We start from the raw sequence: 15,003 nt of genomic DNA on the forward strand, positions 1-15,003 counted from the left end.
GGATAAGACTGTACTAAAGGAGACCAAAGAACAGTTTCTTCCCCTTAAAAGGCCAGAACTTTTCAAAGGTAAATAGAGAAAAATAAATAAAAACCTCTGGCCCTGGCTTTTAATATAATCACATGGAGGGTCATATTTCCTGAGGAAAAGGGCAATGTGATTATTTTGAAAATAGGACATTAGAAACTCTTGAAGTGGTATAAAACTTTAGAACTGACTGGACTCCATTAAGGTTATTTTTAAGAACTCCTTTTTTTTTTTTTTTTTTTTGCAGCTGATGAATTGCCAAATACAGCAAATGGTCAGATAATAAAATTGCTGAAATAAAACTAGAATTCACTCCCTGGGTCTCTTTAAAGCCCACACTGCATGTGAGGGCCAGCCAGCTGCCCCCCGAGGCTTGGATGGCTAACCTCATGTCAGGTAGAGCCACCTGAGTTTCTCTGATGCTAAGTCTTGGGGCCTGTGGGGAACGCATGTTCTTCCATTTCCCAGTTTCGTGAAGGCTCAGTATGTGGCCTGTCTCAGAAGAGGCACAGCGCTCCTGCTCAGGCAGGAGCATTTCTTTGTCACACTCGCCTTTGTCTGGGACCCAGCACAGTAATTGAGGTGGATGATGAGGTCGACTTTTCTCTCGGGCCTAAGGAGGGGAGGGTAGCTGGAGTTGATGAAGAATGCGGTGTCCAACAGGCACAGGTGGCTCACAGACTCTGTCAGCTGGTTTGGGAAACCATCTAGCACCGTGTCTGAAAGCCAAGATTTCCAGTTACCATCACGCCCTGGTGCCCTGATCTCAGCGGATGGTCCCATTCTGTGGACAGAATGCCCTGCCTGGAGCTCCTTCCCCTGGGCCTGGGCTTTGGGCCCTCCCCCTTCCAGCCAGGACCCCCAGTGAGTCCCAGTGCCCCTTGGGGTGGGCTGATAAAGAAGAGCATTATCTTGGTGTTGTAGCAAGTCTTTTATGGAACACACAGAGAAAAACCACTCTGACTCAGCCACAGAGCTTTGGGGTTGCGGGGGTATAAGACTATCTTATAAATTAGTGCACACCCTGGGCCCAGAGCCAGCTACGCTTTCTGCCCCAGACAGCGAGAATGAGGATTACTAGGCTAGGTCAAAGCAGCCATTTGCAGGCTGTGGCCAAGGAAAATACCAACGATGGGGGCGAGTCAATCTTCAAGCACTGAGTTGAAGCTACATGACCACAATTTAAGACCTGGCTCTGCCACTTACCATTTGGGGGTTCTTGAGCTGGGCCTTCCCTACCCAACTCTTGGGGGCACCATTCACATTAAAAGGTGCCCCCAGAGCACAACGAGAGAAAGTCAGGGCCCACATTTCCCCAACAGGGTCCCAACTTCTACCTGCTGGGATTGTTGTACAGATTCAAGTAATTAAATACCAACACTGCTCCACCTACGTTCAGAACCTCACCAAACATGGAAGACGCCCTCGGGAGAGTCTGCCCCCCCTTCCCCCCACCCCTACGAACATGGTCAGAGGAGCTTTGCCACCCTTTCTCCACGGCAGCCTCGACACGCACTTCCGCTTTATCCAGGCAGAGGCAGGCGGCCAGGGAGGGTTACCTCTCCACATGGAGAACTGGCTGTTCTGGAGGTAGTCGGTGTGCAACTGCAGGCCCAACAGGAAGTTGTGGAACTGAGACACAAAGGCCCGGTGGGTGAGGATGCTGCGGAAAGTATTGGAGAGCCACGACCCTGGGATCACCACTGTAGTGTCCAAGACGTTGGCATCACATTTGGGGATTTCGGGCAGGAGTGGCTCATCTTCTGCAGGGGAGAGGGAGGACGGAAGGCGGGTCACAAGAGCTGGGGTCCCCCGGTGGCCCAGGCGGAGCCTGCATGGTTACCCGGCACCCAGGGGTCAGCACTGTAAGTGCGGTTCACACCTTCTTTGCCTAGTTGTTAAGGCCCTGGCATTGGAGACTTAGAGACCAGGGACAGGGTGGTGGAGAAGAGGGGTGATGACAGGTAAGGGGCGCGGGTCCCAGAGAGGACAGGGAACCTAGAAGCCCCCCTGTAACTGTGCTTGTGGATCCCTACCCCCTTAGCTCTCCTGGGCACTGTACCACTCTGCTGGCCCCTCCTCCACCCCCAGCCAGGCCCCGGGCGGACCCCTGAGGTTTGTGCCGGAGACTTGATCACCCTCCCCTCCAGGCAGGGACGACCCCACCCTAGCTGCTTTCTCATCTCTGAACCACAGAGATGACGTTGAAACATGAGGCAGGTGGACTGGGCCTTGCTTTGTGATCCACCCCTCTCCCGCATCACCCAACCAAGAGGGGAAGCCAGCGGGGTCACCCACCGATGTCGTGCACTCTCTCCCTGGTCCATCTGTGGAAAAACTCCTCCGAGCTTTGGGACAGATTCCAGGCATCAAGCAAGTTTAGGGAGAAGATGCTGCTCCACAAGCCTAGGGGGCAGGGCCAGCTGTGAGCACCTCTGCCCCAGAGGCCCCAGCCACCCAAACATTGACTGCTTCTACCTTGGCCTTGATGTTCCCTCCCAGTCGGGCTGCTCAGGGGGTGAGACAGACTTTGATTCCCCTCCCCCCACAGGGCAGCGGGACCCCCATGACAGATGAGGGCATGCTGGCAAATGCAGGAGGGTTGCATGCTCCAGGGATAACCCAAACCAGCACCAGCACCCAGGACAAGATCCTGGGGGAACGGAGCAGGCCTCCCTGTCACGCCTCTAATTCAAAGGGGGGCCTGCCCAGCATGGGGCGGGGTGCCCATGGGCCTCCCTGGGTCAGGAGTCACCTAGCATGTAGCATATCCGTGACTCTGGGATCCTCTTCATCAGCCGCCCCATGAAGAACTCGGAGCCGAAGAGCTCGGTGGGGATGAAGGCCCCGTACTTCTGCAGGCCCACCTCGTAGGGGGAGAACTCACACCACTCTGCCCAGGAAGCAGCAGGGTGGGGTGTCAGTCTCCAGCCTGGACAGTCCAACCCTCCCTCCTCAGGGCTCCTACAGGTCCCGGGCCTTGGGGGACCTGTGACAGGGAGGCCGCAGTCCCCCCACAGGGCACAAGGGGGCGCCCACGACTGGTTTCTGTTGGCCAGGCAAACCAGCTTTGCCACCTGCATGGTTCATTTGCTCCACCAAACTGGGTAAACAGAGACCACAACCGACCTCGAAGCAGGGCAGGTTTCTAGGGTCCCTCATTCTGTCACTCCTCTAATTCAGAGGGGGACCCTTTGCCCTCCTAGAACCCCTTCCCTTCATAACTTTATTACCCTGTCCCATCAAACGTCTGCTCCTAGAAAAGCCACAAGCCCCCACCAGCCTGATCTAGCCACACAGAAGGGGTAGCAAAGTCGAGATGGAGGGAGGCAAAGGTATGTGGTGGGTTGTGTGTGTGCTGGGGCGCTGGGTACCTTTGCCTGCCGAGAAGGGACACCCTTATAAATTTCTAGCCACCAGTGTTACCTCTGAAATCCTGGTTGCTTACATCATCCTTGACATTGATGGTGAGGTAGATGGGCAGGGGGTTCTGGCCCTCACACAGAGCAGCACGCTGATCTGACAGTTTGGATTCATCTCTCTATGGGGAAATGAAATGGTGAAGGAGCAGAGGCAGTCTGGAGACAGTGCAGAATAAGGGGGACGGTCTGGACCTGCAGCAGGCCTTTTCCCGATTCCTGAGCCCACCCGGCAGCTCTGCAGGTCCCAGCCGACACCAGTCAATGTACCCATACAATGTCGCTCGTCCCTGGGCTAGTCACCATCCGAGACGTATGGACGGGAGTGGGACTGAATCTACAGCTTAGGGCTGTCCCTCAGAGTCCCAGGATTCTCCTTGCGTCTCAAGGACCAGGGAAAGAGAAGGTAGGGGTGGAAAAGGCCACCACTGTCCCTCTTCATCCCCATCATCTTCCACCTGATGTACCCTGGAGCAGGTCCATTTTTCTTATCTGCTTTGCATGTTAGACTCCCTCATAAAATTTGTTTGGGAGGGGGAAAAAGCTGCTTGTAAGAAAATTTAAACAAAAGGCTTGGAAATGGTGCACCAGCTGTCAGCCAAGGTCCCTCTGAGTCCCCAGAGCATGGTGCTGCCAAATCAGAGGGGAGCCTGCAGACCAGCCAGGGCCACAAGCCACCTCCCGAAATGAATCAGCCAGTATAGCCAGGCCAGTTGGGGGGTTAGAGGCCCACGCTCTGACCCCAGGCTCTGAGCAGCTGCCTGCTGGCTGCCCATCCCTGGTTCTTCAAGTGTGTGAAGGCCCTGACCTTGTGTGGGCCTGCTAAACACACTTGTGGGACAGACAACTCTTAGGCTTCCCTTGAAAGGCAAGCAGGGTGCCTAACATAATGGCCCAGGGATCTGGGCACTGCAGAGCTGAGTCCTGGAAGTAGAGAGAAAACTATAGACTCAGGGAAGAACCCAGTCCATACTCACTGTCAAGGGGGCCCAAGGGAAAGAGGCTCCTGCCCTGGCCAGAGTGGAACAGCAGAGACCTCCTAATTTCAATCCTACACTTGCTCCCTGGGAACCTTGGCTCCTCCTCATACCAAACCCCAGGCAACACTCAGATGTCTGTTGTCAAAAGCCTGGGTGCTTTCCTCTCATCACACGGAGCACTAAGTATTGCTAGAAATATTAACTACCACTCATTGATGTAGTTCCCATTTAAGGAATAGCACAAAGCAGGACCCAGATTTAAATCCTATCCTGCCTGAATCCAAAGGCCAACGCCCTCAGTCTCTGCCTGCCCTGCTTCATCATAAGCACAGATTAAATGGTGGGGTATCAAGAGGGGGAGGGTGGTGGCTCCATCAAAAGCTGTGAGTGCCTCAGTTCTCAATCGCCATTGCCTAGCACAGTGTCTGACGTGCAGGAGGTACTTAATTTTTTTGAATGAAAAAAAAAATGAAGGAATGAATGCACTTTGAAGATGAGGTTCAGGTCATCCTTCATTTTAGGGATGACCTGCATTTAGACCAGCACATGACTGAGAGCGGCAGGGATCCTGAGGCAGGCCCATTTATGCCCATGGCAGGCACCAAACTCCTCTGACAGACAGCTTGTTTAGAGGATTCTCCAAGGGCCTTGCTGAACCTTCCAGACCAGCCGTCTAGGATGCTTCCACCCAGCCCTTCTTCCCTCTCTCCTCCACTTGGGGTCAGACTTGTATCACAGTCTGATGCCTCTCCAGCCTCCCCCAGCTCCCTCCCTGTGTTCTCTCCTGGTGTCTTGGCATGGCTCTCAGAGGACATGCTGCCACTCGGCAGGACTGCTCCTAAGCCATCCCCACCACAAGGGTCTCAGTCATACACGAAAGGCATGTGGGAAGACAATTCCACCATCTTTCTCCATCATGCACTCAGGCACCTCATGCTTCCTACTGTCCACAGATGAATCTGCAGGTCTAAGCTAACTTCCTTCTCATGAGAAGTAAGTCCAGAACCGCACCCCCCTTCTTCCCAGCCATGAAGAAAGAGAGCTGGTCATCAGCCAGGGCAGGTTGGACCTCGGAAGAAGCTGAGTACCTACCTCATCCCCCAGACAGGCCTCAATCAGCAGGCCCCAGAAATCTGTAAAGGTGACCTTGTAGCCTTCCTGACTGCGCTGCCGAAGCTCCTCCTGGAATTTGGAGAGCTGGTCTGGGAACAGGGCAGGCATCTTGTCTTTGACCACGTGCCTCCGTGCCTCAAATATGGCAGGCTCTAGGTTTTTGGAGGACCAGTTAGGGTCACGGTACAAGGTAGCCATGGTCCTGGAGAGAGAGACACACACATGGAGATAGAACTGAGCCAGTCCAGGTCCGATCAACACTGGACCCTGGCCAGAGAGAAGATGGACAGATCGTGGGAGACCCTAACTCACCAGGAAAGGAGCCTGGAGGAAAGGGGTGAACATTATTATTCATAGTCACAATGGCCACCCTGTGCCAGGTATAGCATGTTGCTTGAGAGTGAGGATTCTGGGGACGCCTGGGTGGTGCAGTCGGTTAAGCGTCTGCCTTCGGCTCAGGTCATGATCCCGGGATCCTGGGATCAAGCCCTGCATCGGGCTCCCTGCTTAGCAGGGAGTATGATTCCCCCTCTCTCTCTGCCCCTCCCCCCGCTCGTGTTCTCTCTCTCTCTCAAATAAATAAACTCTAAAAAAAGAAAAAGAAAAAAGAGTGAGGATTCTGGACCCAGATCTTCCTGGGTTCAAAACCAGACTCTACCACTCACTAGCTGTCTAATCTTGGGCAAGTTATCTAACTGCTCTTCACATCAGTTTCCCCATCTGTGGGAATGGAGAGAATTATTACTGTACCTACCTCAAAGAGTTATTGTGAAGATTACACGAGTTAATGCAATTTAAAGTGGTTCGAACAGTGGCCAGCACAAAGTGTGTGCTGGGTCGTGGGGCCGTGAGGCCAACATTGGAACCCAGGCTTGGCTGATTCTAGATCCTGGACTCGTTCCACTCTGCCACATTCATTCCCATAATTATGATGCTGGCTAAAGATTTATTTCCCCTGCTTCTGCTGAACTTATATGGGGGCAGTGGGAAGGAGTAAAACAAAGACGGAGACCCCTCTAGCCCCGGGTCTCTTCTTGGCCTGGACCCAGCCTTTCGGTAGAGGTCAGGACAGCACCCTGAAACCCTGTGCCCTAGGTGACCTTGTCTGCAGCGTCACTGTTGTCTGAACAGTGGCCTCTTCCTTCACAGGGCTTGTCCTGGTCTGGGAAGGTGGGGGTTGGTCAAGAGATTTCGTGGACAAAAAGCACGCTGCTCTCCATAAGATTCACTCTTATTTTTATATGTTTAAAGAGCTTTCAAAACCATTAGAAATGATTGATTTTAAAAGGATACTTCCCAGTGCTTTCCCAGGCCAGGAGACCCTTCCCTTCCCCCCACTTCCCCCTAAGTTCCTCCCAGTCTCCTGCTCAGAAGGATGCAGGCACCCCTTGGCCCTGATGGAAGCAGGTTTTATCTCCTTAGTGTACCACCCATGGGCCATGCCAATAAACGTCAGCTGTCCTTCTATCCCATCTGGGCTGAAGTCTCGGAGTTCCTGATGCACCAGCAGCCTTGGCCTTTCTAGGGAAAGTTCACATCCACTGCTCAGATGAAAGTTACCTAGAGCTCCTCCTGGATGAGGGGCCAGCTTGGGACCTCGGGGGCTCAGAGGCCCCAGTCCCTGACAGAAGAAGATGCAGCCCCTCGTGGTCAAGGGTCCCCTGCCAGGGCTGTGTTATGACCTCGGTGGGTCTCTTCCACCATAAAAATATTAAAAATTATGTTTTATGATTGTTGTATAAAAACAAATATAATAATGTTATATTTGTCTTCAGGAGAGAAGTTCTTTTTTTTTTTTTCCTGATCTTAAAAGAAGGTAAAACATTTTTCTGGGCTTCTACAAGCAGTGTGGGCCCTAGGCACGGTGGCTCCTGTGGAGAAGTCGACCTCACACTGGCCTCATGTTGTGGGGGGGGGGGGGTTGGCTCGCAGTCCTTGCTCACCAGCAGAGAGTGAGGGAACCCCCAGGGCAGAGAGAGGGGCAAGGCAAGGATGGGGGTGCGCTGGGGTGGGGACAGCCAGAGAGGCTGGGCCGGCTCCGCGCGGCCTCGGAGAGCTGGCACGCTTGGAGAGGGCACCTGCATCTTCCCGGCAGGATGGGTCAGTGGCGGGAGTGGTTCATGCGTCCTAGCCACTGTGTTTCTGGGTCCCTGCTGCAGCCCCAGAACACCCAGTACTGGGAGAGCCTCACACAACGACCCCATGGGGTCAGTGCTACTGTTAGACCCATTTTACAGATTCAGAAACTGAGACTCAGAGAAGTGAAGCTGCTGCCCAAGGTCACACAGCTATAAGGGGTAGAGCTGCCCAGGTTTTGTGAGTCACCCTACTGGGGGTGGGGAGAGCTTCACCAGAGACCCCCAGCTACCCTGTTTAGTGCTTGCTCTGGGCTCCACAGGGCAGTGGCAGCCAGCTCCTTACCAGGTGGCCCCAGACAGGCCAGTGATGTAGCTGGCACAGTTCAGGATGTTCAGCTTCTGCAGCCCCAGCAGGTGGCCATACATGGCGGTCATGGATCTTGTTCCACCCCCGGTGGCCATGATGGCTATCAGTGGTACCTGGGAGCATACAGAGGCAGACTATTGGGGCGGTGCGGGGTAGGAGAAGACACAGACTGACAGACGGAAGCTTAGAAAGAATAGTGGAGGAGGGAGAACTGGCTACAGACAGCAGAGAGCGAGGCACTGAGTGACCTGAAAACTGCCTTTCATAGAGTGATGGGCCACCTGGTAGGTCTAGAATTAGATCTTCGCTCCAAACCCAATAGTTGGTGAGGGTAAGCAGCTCCGAAGCTTCACACAGCTTGCTCAATCAGAACGTTGTGGCTGGAAGAATTCTTTGCACTGTTAGTCTAGCCCTCAGTTAACAGATGATGACGCTGGGGTCCAGCAGGCCGAGGGACTTGCTCGAGAATCCAGCTAGTGTGAGATTCCCTACTGGTTCCTTCTGTGCAAGGATATGATATTAGGGCACCAGGCCCAGACCTGGCACATGAGAGGTGCTCGGTATATATTGTATGTACAACAACAGGAATCACTGCTCCTACTTGATGTGGGAAGGAGCAGGGTTGTCACCTCTAGATTTACATAGGTCGAAGATGCCCTTGGTGTTTTCCCCTAAAGATGGGAAAGTGGGGAGGGCGATCCTTGCCAAGATGTACTCTCTTTATTTGAGCAGGGACGGTAAGATCCTTCTGTCTGCTAAAGCCCCATCAGAGCCCTCCTTGGGCACCAGGTCTCCATCCTCTTGCACTTGGAGGGTGACCTGCTGCCTGGGAGGTGTGGACCTCAGTCCCTAGCAGGGAGGTGACAAAGGGCTCTAACAAAGGCACACCTTCTGCCCCGTGGGAAGAAGCTGGCCCTGCAAGGGAAGCTGCTTCTCTGTAGTTTCCAGCTGCTGTTTTTTTCTGGGGGGGTTATGTATGTGTGCTATTTGGGGAGAAGAGAGAATTGCAGAACAAAGAGCCCAGGGCCTTTTGAGTGGAGGTGGTAGAGCTTCAGATGTTTTCCTGGCTGGGGAGAAGAGGCCGTTGTGTCTCTGTGTAAGTAAGACTTCATTAGTCACCTCCGGACCTGTTGGTGCATGGGGAGGAGCAGCCGAGGCCCCTTCCTTGCTCTCTCTACTTTGCCCTCCCCGCCCTTCCCCTTGCAAACACACAACTGAATCACATCCAGCACAGCCCTCAGATGGGCACCCAGGAAAGGCAGTGGCGAGGCCACCCTGGGGCAGAGAAGGGCTTGGGGGCGGCTGGCAGGGTGCGTTGTGGGCAGGACAAGCTCGGCTCAGAGTGGGATGAAGCCCCGGCCGGCAGGCCTCTGCTTACCCACCTCGTCCGCAGACAGGTCCTCCTCCAGCTGCAACACCTGTTGCAGGGCCTTTGCCGCCACCACCTTCCGCTTCTGCAGGAACTCCTGCTCGGCGGGGCACAGGCTGAAGCCCAGCCGCACATCCAGCGTCGGAGGGCTACGGGGACAGAGGACCTTGATAAGCGAGCCTGTAGACTTCACCACAATGAAGACATGACTTTAGGGTCAGTGGGTCATAGGCTTGAAGACTGGTTCTGCCATATACCATTTCTGTGACTTGGGGTCTCTGTTTCTCATCTGTAAAATGGGGCTAATCGTGCTTACCTCCCAGCACTGTCTTCAGCACTTAATGAGACTGACAAACAGAAAACCCCTAAAGCCTCAGCTGACACACTCTGAGCAGGTCCTCGACAAAATCGGGGAACTCATCAAACCCTCCGCATCCTCAGCCTGATCTGGGAAGTCCAGGAAGGCTGCCCCAGGTATCTTCTACAACCTGAGGCTAGACATGGGTGACAAGGAGCCCTGGGATCATTTTGGCGAATCCCTCTGGACCAGGCTTTACAGTAAGGGGCTTTCCTGTGGCATTCACATTCTTTGGTAAGTTCTCCCTGCTCCTGGAGTAAATACTCCTGTGTGTTTGTGCAACTGACAAAACCCCTTCATATTCCTGATGTCACCCTCTCATCCGTACAGGTCCGCAAGGCAGGTGGGGCGGAGCTGCCATAGCATGTCCAACACTTGCCTTCTTTTTACCACATCCCTGCCCTGGACAAGTCCAGGCTCCTGGCCTGGCAGTCAAGACCCTAGCTGCTCTGTGCAACCTCACCATTTGCTACTTCTTGGAGGGGCCCATAGGCTTTCAGATTCTGGAAACAGTCCCGGTTCTGAGCCTTTGTGCAGCCCTTGCCTTCACCAGAAGCTTCCTCCCTCTGCCTACTCACATCCCTGGTGTCCTCCCAGGCTCAGTTTTCCAGGGACTCTGGGTGAATGGGCATTGACAATTTCTGACCTGAGTCTTACTTAGTGGCCTGAGTCACCAACCAGATCACATGTCCTTGAAAGCAGAGCCTGGGAGCTCTGCCATCATGTTTCCTCCATGCTGAGCACAGGCCTAAGACACAACTGTGAGGAAATAACTCTTTCCTTGGCCTCAACAAAAAATAAATAATAAAACAACAGTAATAACAACACTGGTTGATAGTTGCTGAGTGTTCCTCTTGTCAGATCACTGATTTTCAGCAAGGGTGCCAAGACAATTCAGAGGGAAAAGAATAGTCTTTTCCACAAGTGGTGTTGGGACAACCCGATATCCACATGCAAAAGAATGAAGCTGGATCCCTATTTCACACTGTATATACAAATTAACTCAAAATCTGTCACAGACCTAAATGTGAGAGCTAAGACCATAAAAACTCTTAGAAGAAAACAGGGGAGTAAATCTTCATGACCTTGGATTAGGCAATAGTTTCTGAAATATGACACCAAAAATATAGGTGACAAAAGAAAAAATACTCATGCACCAGACTTCACCAAATTTCAAAATGCCTTTGCTTCCAAGGACATTGCCAAGAATATAAAAAGAGAACCTCCAGACTAAGAGAAAATATTTGCAGATCATATATCTGACAAGGGACTTGTATTCAGAGTATAAAAAGAACTCCTACAACTTAGCAATAAGAAACAAGTAACCCACTTTAAAAATGGACAAAGGATTTGAATAGACATTTCTCCAAAAAGATATAAAAATGGTCAGTAAGCCCATGAAAAGATGCTCAACATCATCAGCCATCAGGGAAATAGAAATCAAAACCACATTTCACTCCCTAGGTTGAGTAAATCAGAGGGACAGACAGAAGGAGGGTACTTTACCAGGGTGTAGACTTCATATGTAATTCACAGTTCTCACCCTGGGAAGGGAAAGATGAACAGCCTTTCAGGGATGACAGTTTAGAGCCAAGTGGTCCCAAGCGAAGGAGCGGCGTCTCGCCACATGGTCCACCCTGACTTGACTCAGCACACACATGTGCACATGCATATGCACACGCACACACGCTACCCTCCTTCCCTCTCCTGGATTCCCTCTATGATCCTCAGCTCAGCCTCTACACACCCTCTTTGGCTCCACAGTGCAGCCTGCAGTCTCCTCCCCCACAACACTCCTCTGTCCTGCCTGAGAGACCCCCCCACTGCATCTCCTCCCCTCCTGCTCTCCCCCTCCCCTCCCACAGGAGCTTCGGGCCGCGCTGCTACTCAGGGGCCCCTTACCACGGGCAGGGTCACCGTCTGGCCATCGGGGAGGCAGTCAAGGGGCTGGCGGACAGGGCTGGTCTTCCTCTGTGCACAGCAACAGCAAAGCTGGAAGGATGGGAGGGTTCTGTGAGGGGGTGAGGGGCTCCTCTGGCAGCCCCGCCTGCACGGGTCCCCCCCAGCCCCCACCGCCACTGTCTCGTACCCCGTGGCCCCACGGGCTCTTGGGCATGTCCACGTGCAGGCAGGGTTGGAAGTACTCGGGGTAGTGGAAGCAGGCTGGGTTTGCGCAGCAGGGCTCCAGGCAGCATGAAACGTGTTGGGTGTGCTCGAAGGACTCCTTCACTGTCACCAGGAGGTCCTTCACTGAAAGAGGGGACAAGAAGCCTGAGCCCCTAGAAGCCTCTCACTTCTCTGCCACAACTTGGGCCAGGAGAAAGCTGATGAGCTGGCAGAACCTGGGACAGGGATTTAGAAGCATCTAGGGCACTGGTTAACATGTAGGTCCGGGCAGGGCCCAGGAATCTGCATTTAATGAGGCTGTGTATGATGCGGACAGACAAGGTCCCCAGCAAGCCCTGAGATGCTGAGTCCTCTGGACAGGTCCTCCTAGATTCTGCTTCTCCAGGAGGTGCCCTGCACTGAAAACAGGCCCTCACCATACGACCAGTTTGGGGGTGCGGCTTCTTCCCCCTCCCTCTCCCATGTCCGCACAGCCATGCTGCTCTCCTGAGATGGGACGGGGCAGTGAACGGAAGCTTCTTGTAACTGTGGGTCTCTTAGGTCCCGGCCAGCCATAAGATGCTGGGACCTTCCACGAGGAAGGGGCACAGCTGGAGGGGCCGTGGGTGCTGTCAGTGCCCACCTGTCCTGGGGCTGACCAGTGCGCCAGACCAGGGGTGCAGCCCCGACCCGTGTGGGCAGAGCGGGCCGTGCTGTGTCACTGACCCCGGCCCAGGGCGCTCATCAGGCCTGAAAGCTTCTGAGGGTCCCATGGGTGCCTGGAAGTGCATGTCCCTACAGAGCAGGGGGGAGGCCAGGGGTTCATGGCCTCTGAGGGTGAGGTGATCCTGAGGAGCCCCGGCCAAGCTCAGCCGGGACTGAGCCCAGGGCAGCTGTGGGAAGAAACACTGACCACCATGCCTGTCCTCCCAGCAGCAGAAGAGGTCAAAGGACTCACTTTTCCTGCTCTTCTTCCGCCTCTGGCATTCTGCATGAACCTCCAGGCAGGAGACTTGCCGAGACTGAAACAAAGGAAGGGAGGGTCAGTCTGAGCACCATCTGCCCCCTCCCTCTGCCAGGCCAAATGGAGGAGATGAACCAGGGGATAAATTCAGCGCTAGTCGGATTTGGGGCTGACTCCAGGGAACAACGGTGTGCTGACCACCCAGTCAAGACTTGTCATCTCATTAAGAGATGGAGTACTTGAAAATGAAGCAGTCCTGAAAAATCTAGGCTATATGGTCACCATTTACTAGGGGTCATGTTCTCAGCTACAGGTCAGGGATGGAAGCTGCACAATTTGGTCCAAAATAAAAAGAGGGAGCTTTCCACTGTGAGCTTTGGAAGTGAGAACTTCCAGCAAGATAGTCTTCTAAAAGTCAGATTCTTTTACCACAACCTCCTAAAGACTGATTTCTGGGGGAGAGATCTCGAATCCTGAGGCTTTAGATGCTGAAGTGTCTGTACCAACAGCGGAATTATGAAAATCTTTTAAAACACCGAGCTTATGCTTGTAGAGGAATTGGAGCTGGGGGGGAAGGGGACAGAGGCTGAATATGGGAGGAGGCTGCTTGCAAGTAGGTGCTTTTATTGGGGAGGTTCCCAAGGAGAGGGTTCACCCTTGTGGGATATGGGATGCTGGGCCAGGGGATGGATGCCCGAGCTCCCGCCTCCCCAGCAGGGGCCTGGCCCCTGCCCCACCTGCCCAAGCCCCGTTGGCCTGCTTTAGTTAGTCCGACTCCTGGCAGGCTCTAGGACAAGGGCTTAGGTGGGCCGTATTCTCCCCACTGTTCTGTTCCCCTGGGAGCGGCAGCTGCGGGTGGCCTCTGGAGCTACAGGAACCTGGAAGGACAAATTACCACGAGCACGCCATTGGTGATGAGCATCTCGGGTGGAGAGGGACTGGAAAACAAAGTGAGAACTCCTGGTCAGTTATATCATTCTTGCTTGATTTCTCAAGAGGTGTTAAAGAACCTGGATAGGGTCAATAATGAGATAGCAGAGCCTCCTTGATCCTTATCAAAAATAGCAGCTTAAGAAATCTTAGATCACAGGGCGCCTGGGTGGCTCAGGTGGTTAAGCATCTATCTGCCTTTGGCTCAGGCCATGATCTCAGTGTCCTGGGATCAAGCCCCGCATGAGGGCTTCCTGCTTGGCAGGGAGTCTGCTTCTCCCTCTCCCTCTGCCCCACCCCACAGCTCACTCGTTCTCTCTCTCTCAAGTGAATAAATACAATATTAAAAAAAAAAAAGCAACCTTAGATCTGTGGATTGTCAAGGAGAAAAGTGGCATACATTTTAAATAGAATAGGAAAAAAATAAATGTATAGGTTGGAAAGAAGAGAAGAGTTCCTTTTTTATTTTTCTTTTTAAAGATTTTATTTATTTATTTGATAGAGAGAGAGAGAGAGAGTACAAACAGGGGGAGTGGCAGGGAGAGGGAGAAGCAGGTTCCCGCTGAGCAGAGAGCCTGACGTGGGACTTGAACCCAGAACCCTGGGATCATGACATGAGCCGAAGGCAGTCGCTTAACCAACTGAGCCACCTAGGTGCCCCTCCCCACCTTTTAAAGGGTTAACTATTCTTTTTTTTTTTTTTTTTTAAGATTTTATTTATTTATTTGACAGAGAGAGAGAGAGAGCACAAGCAGGGGAGTGGCAGGCAGAGGCAGAGGGAGAAGCAGGCTCCCCGCAGAGCAGGGGGAGCCTGATGTGGGACTCGATCCCAGGACCCTGGGATCATGACCTGAGCTGAAGGCAGTCGCTTAACCAACTGAGCCACCCAGGCGCCCAAGGGTTGACTATTCTTTATGCTCAACTAGATGCATAAGTTGTGCTTTATGCACAACTGTAAGGAACTATGAGGATAAACAGGTAGCAGGAAAAGGCCCGAGCCTGCCACCTGCAGCAGATGTAAAGAGTTCTGGTAGCAGAAATGACCCATTCTCCTTTCTGGGCTTTATTTAATTCATGCATTAAACAAACAGTTCTGACCCAGCCGGAGAGGGGCCTGGTGCATATGAAATGTCTTCATGTTATAAAGTCAAGAATATAAGTCTCCAAGGTTACAATTAGCCTATGGGAGTCCACAGCTTCCCTTGCCAAAATTAGGCCCAAGATGATTGTGCCTCCAGATCAACTCTTACTACCAATTTCGACATGTTTCATTTTGCAAGCTACAAGGACTT

At 53.0% G+C, this 15,003-nt stretch overlaps 1 protein-coding gene across 1 annotated transcript in view; it reads right to left on the reverse strand.

The window, feature by feature from the left end:
• The window catches only part of PLA2G4E (phospholipase A2 group IVE), a 48,030-nt gene that overhangs the window by 1,995 nt on the left and 31,032 nt on the right, over positions 1-15,003 (reverse strand). The window contains exons 6-18 of the mRNA XM_034994149.1: positions 13,677-13,719; positions 12,776-12,839; positions 11,801-11,961; positions 11,614-11,703; positions 11,218-11,255; positions 9,367-9,502; positions 7,961-8,097; positions 5,519-5,741; positions 3,454-3,568; positions 2,783-2,920; positions 2,326-2,433; positions 1,587-1,790; positions 580-746 (exon numbers count right to left, since the gene is read on the reverse strand). Of these exons, the coding sequence (XP_034850040.1) occupies positions 580-746; positions 1,587-1,790; positions 2,326-2,433; positions 2,783-2,920; positions 3,454-3,568; positions 5,519-5,741; positions 7,961-8,097; positions 9,367-9,502; positions 11,218-11,255; positions 11,614-11,703; positions 11,801-11,961; positions 12,776-12,839; positions 13,677-13,719 (1,624 nt within the window). The remainder of the gene's footprint in view (positions 1-579; positions 747-1,586; positions 1,791-2,325; positions 2,434-2,782; positions 2,921-3,453; positions 3,569-5,518; positions 5,742-7,960; positions 8,098-9,366; positions 9,503-11,217; positions 11,256-11,613; positions 11,704-11,800; positions 11,962-12,775; positions 12,840-13,676; positions 13,720-15,003) is intronic.

This window comes from Mirounga leonina, unplaced genomic scaffold (genome assembly GCF_011800145.1).
Source record: "Mirounga leonina isolate KUSES-001 unplaced genomic scaffold, KU_Mleo_1.0 Mir_91, whole genome shotgun sequence".
In the NCBI taxonomy this organism is placed as follows: Eukaryota; Metazoa; Chordata; class Mammalia; order Carnivora; family Phocidae; genus Mirounga; species Mirounga leonina.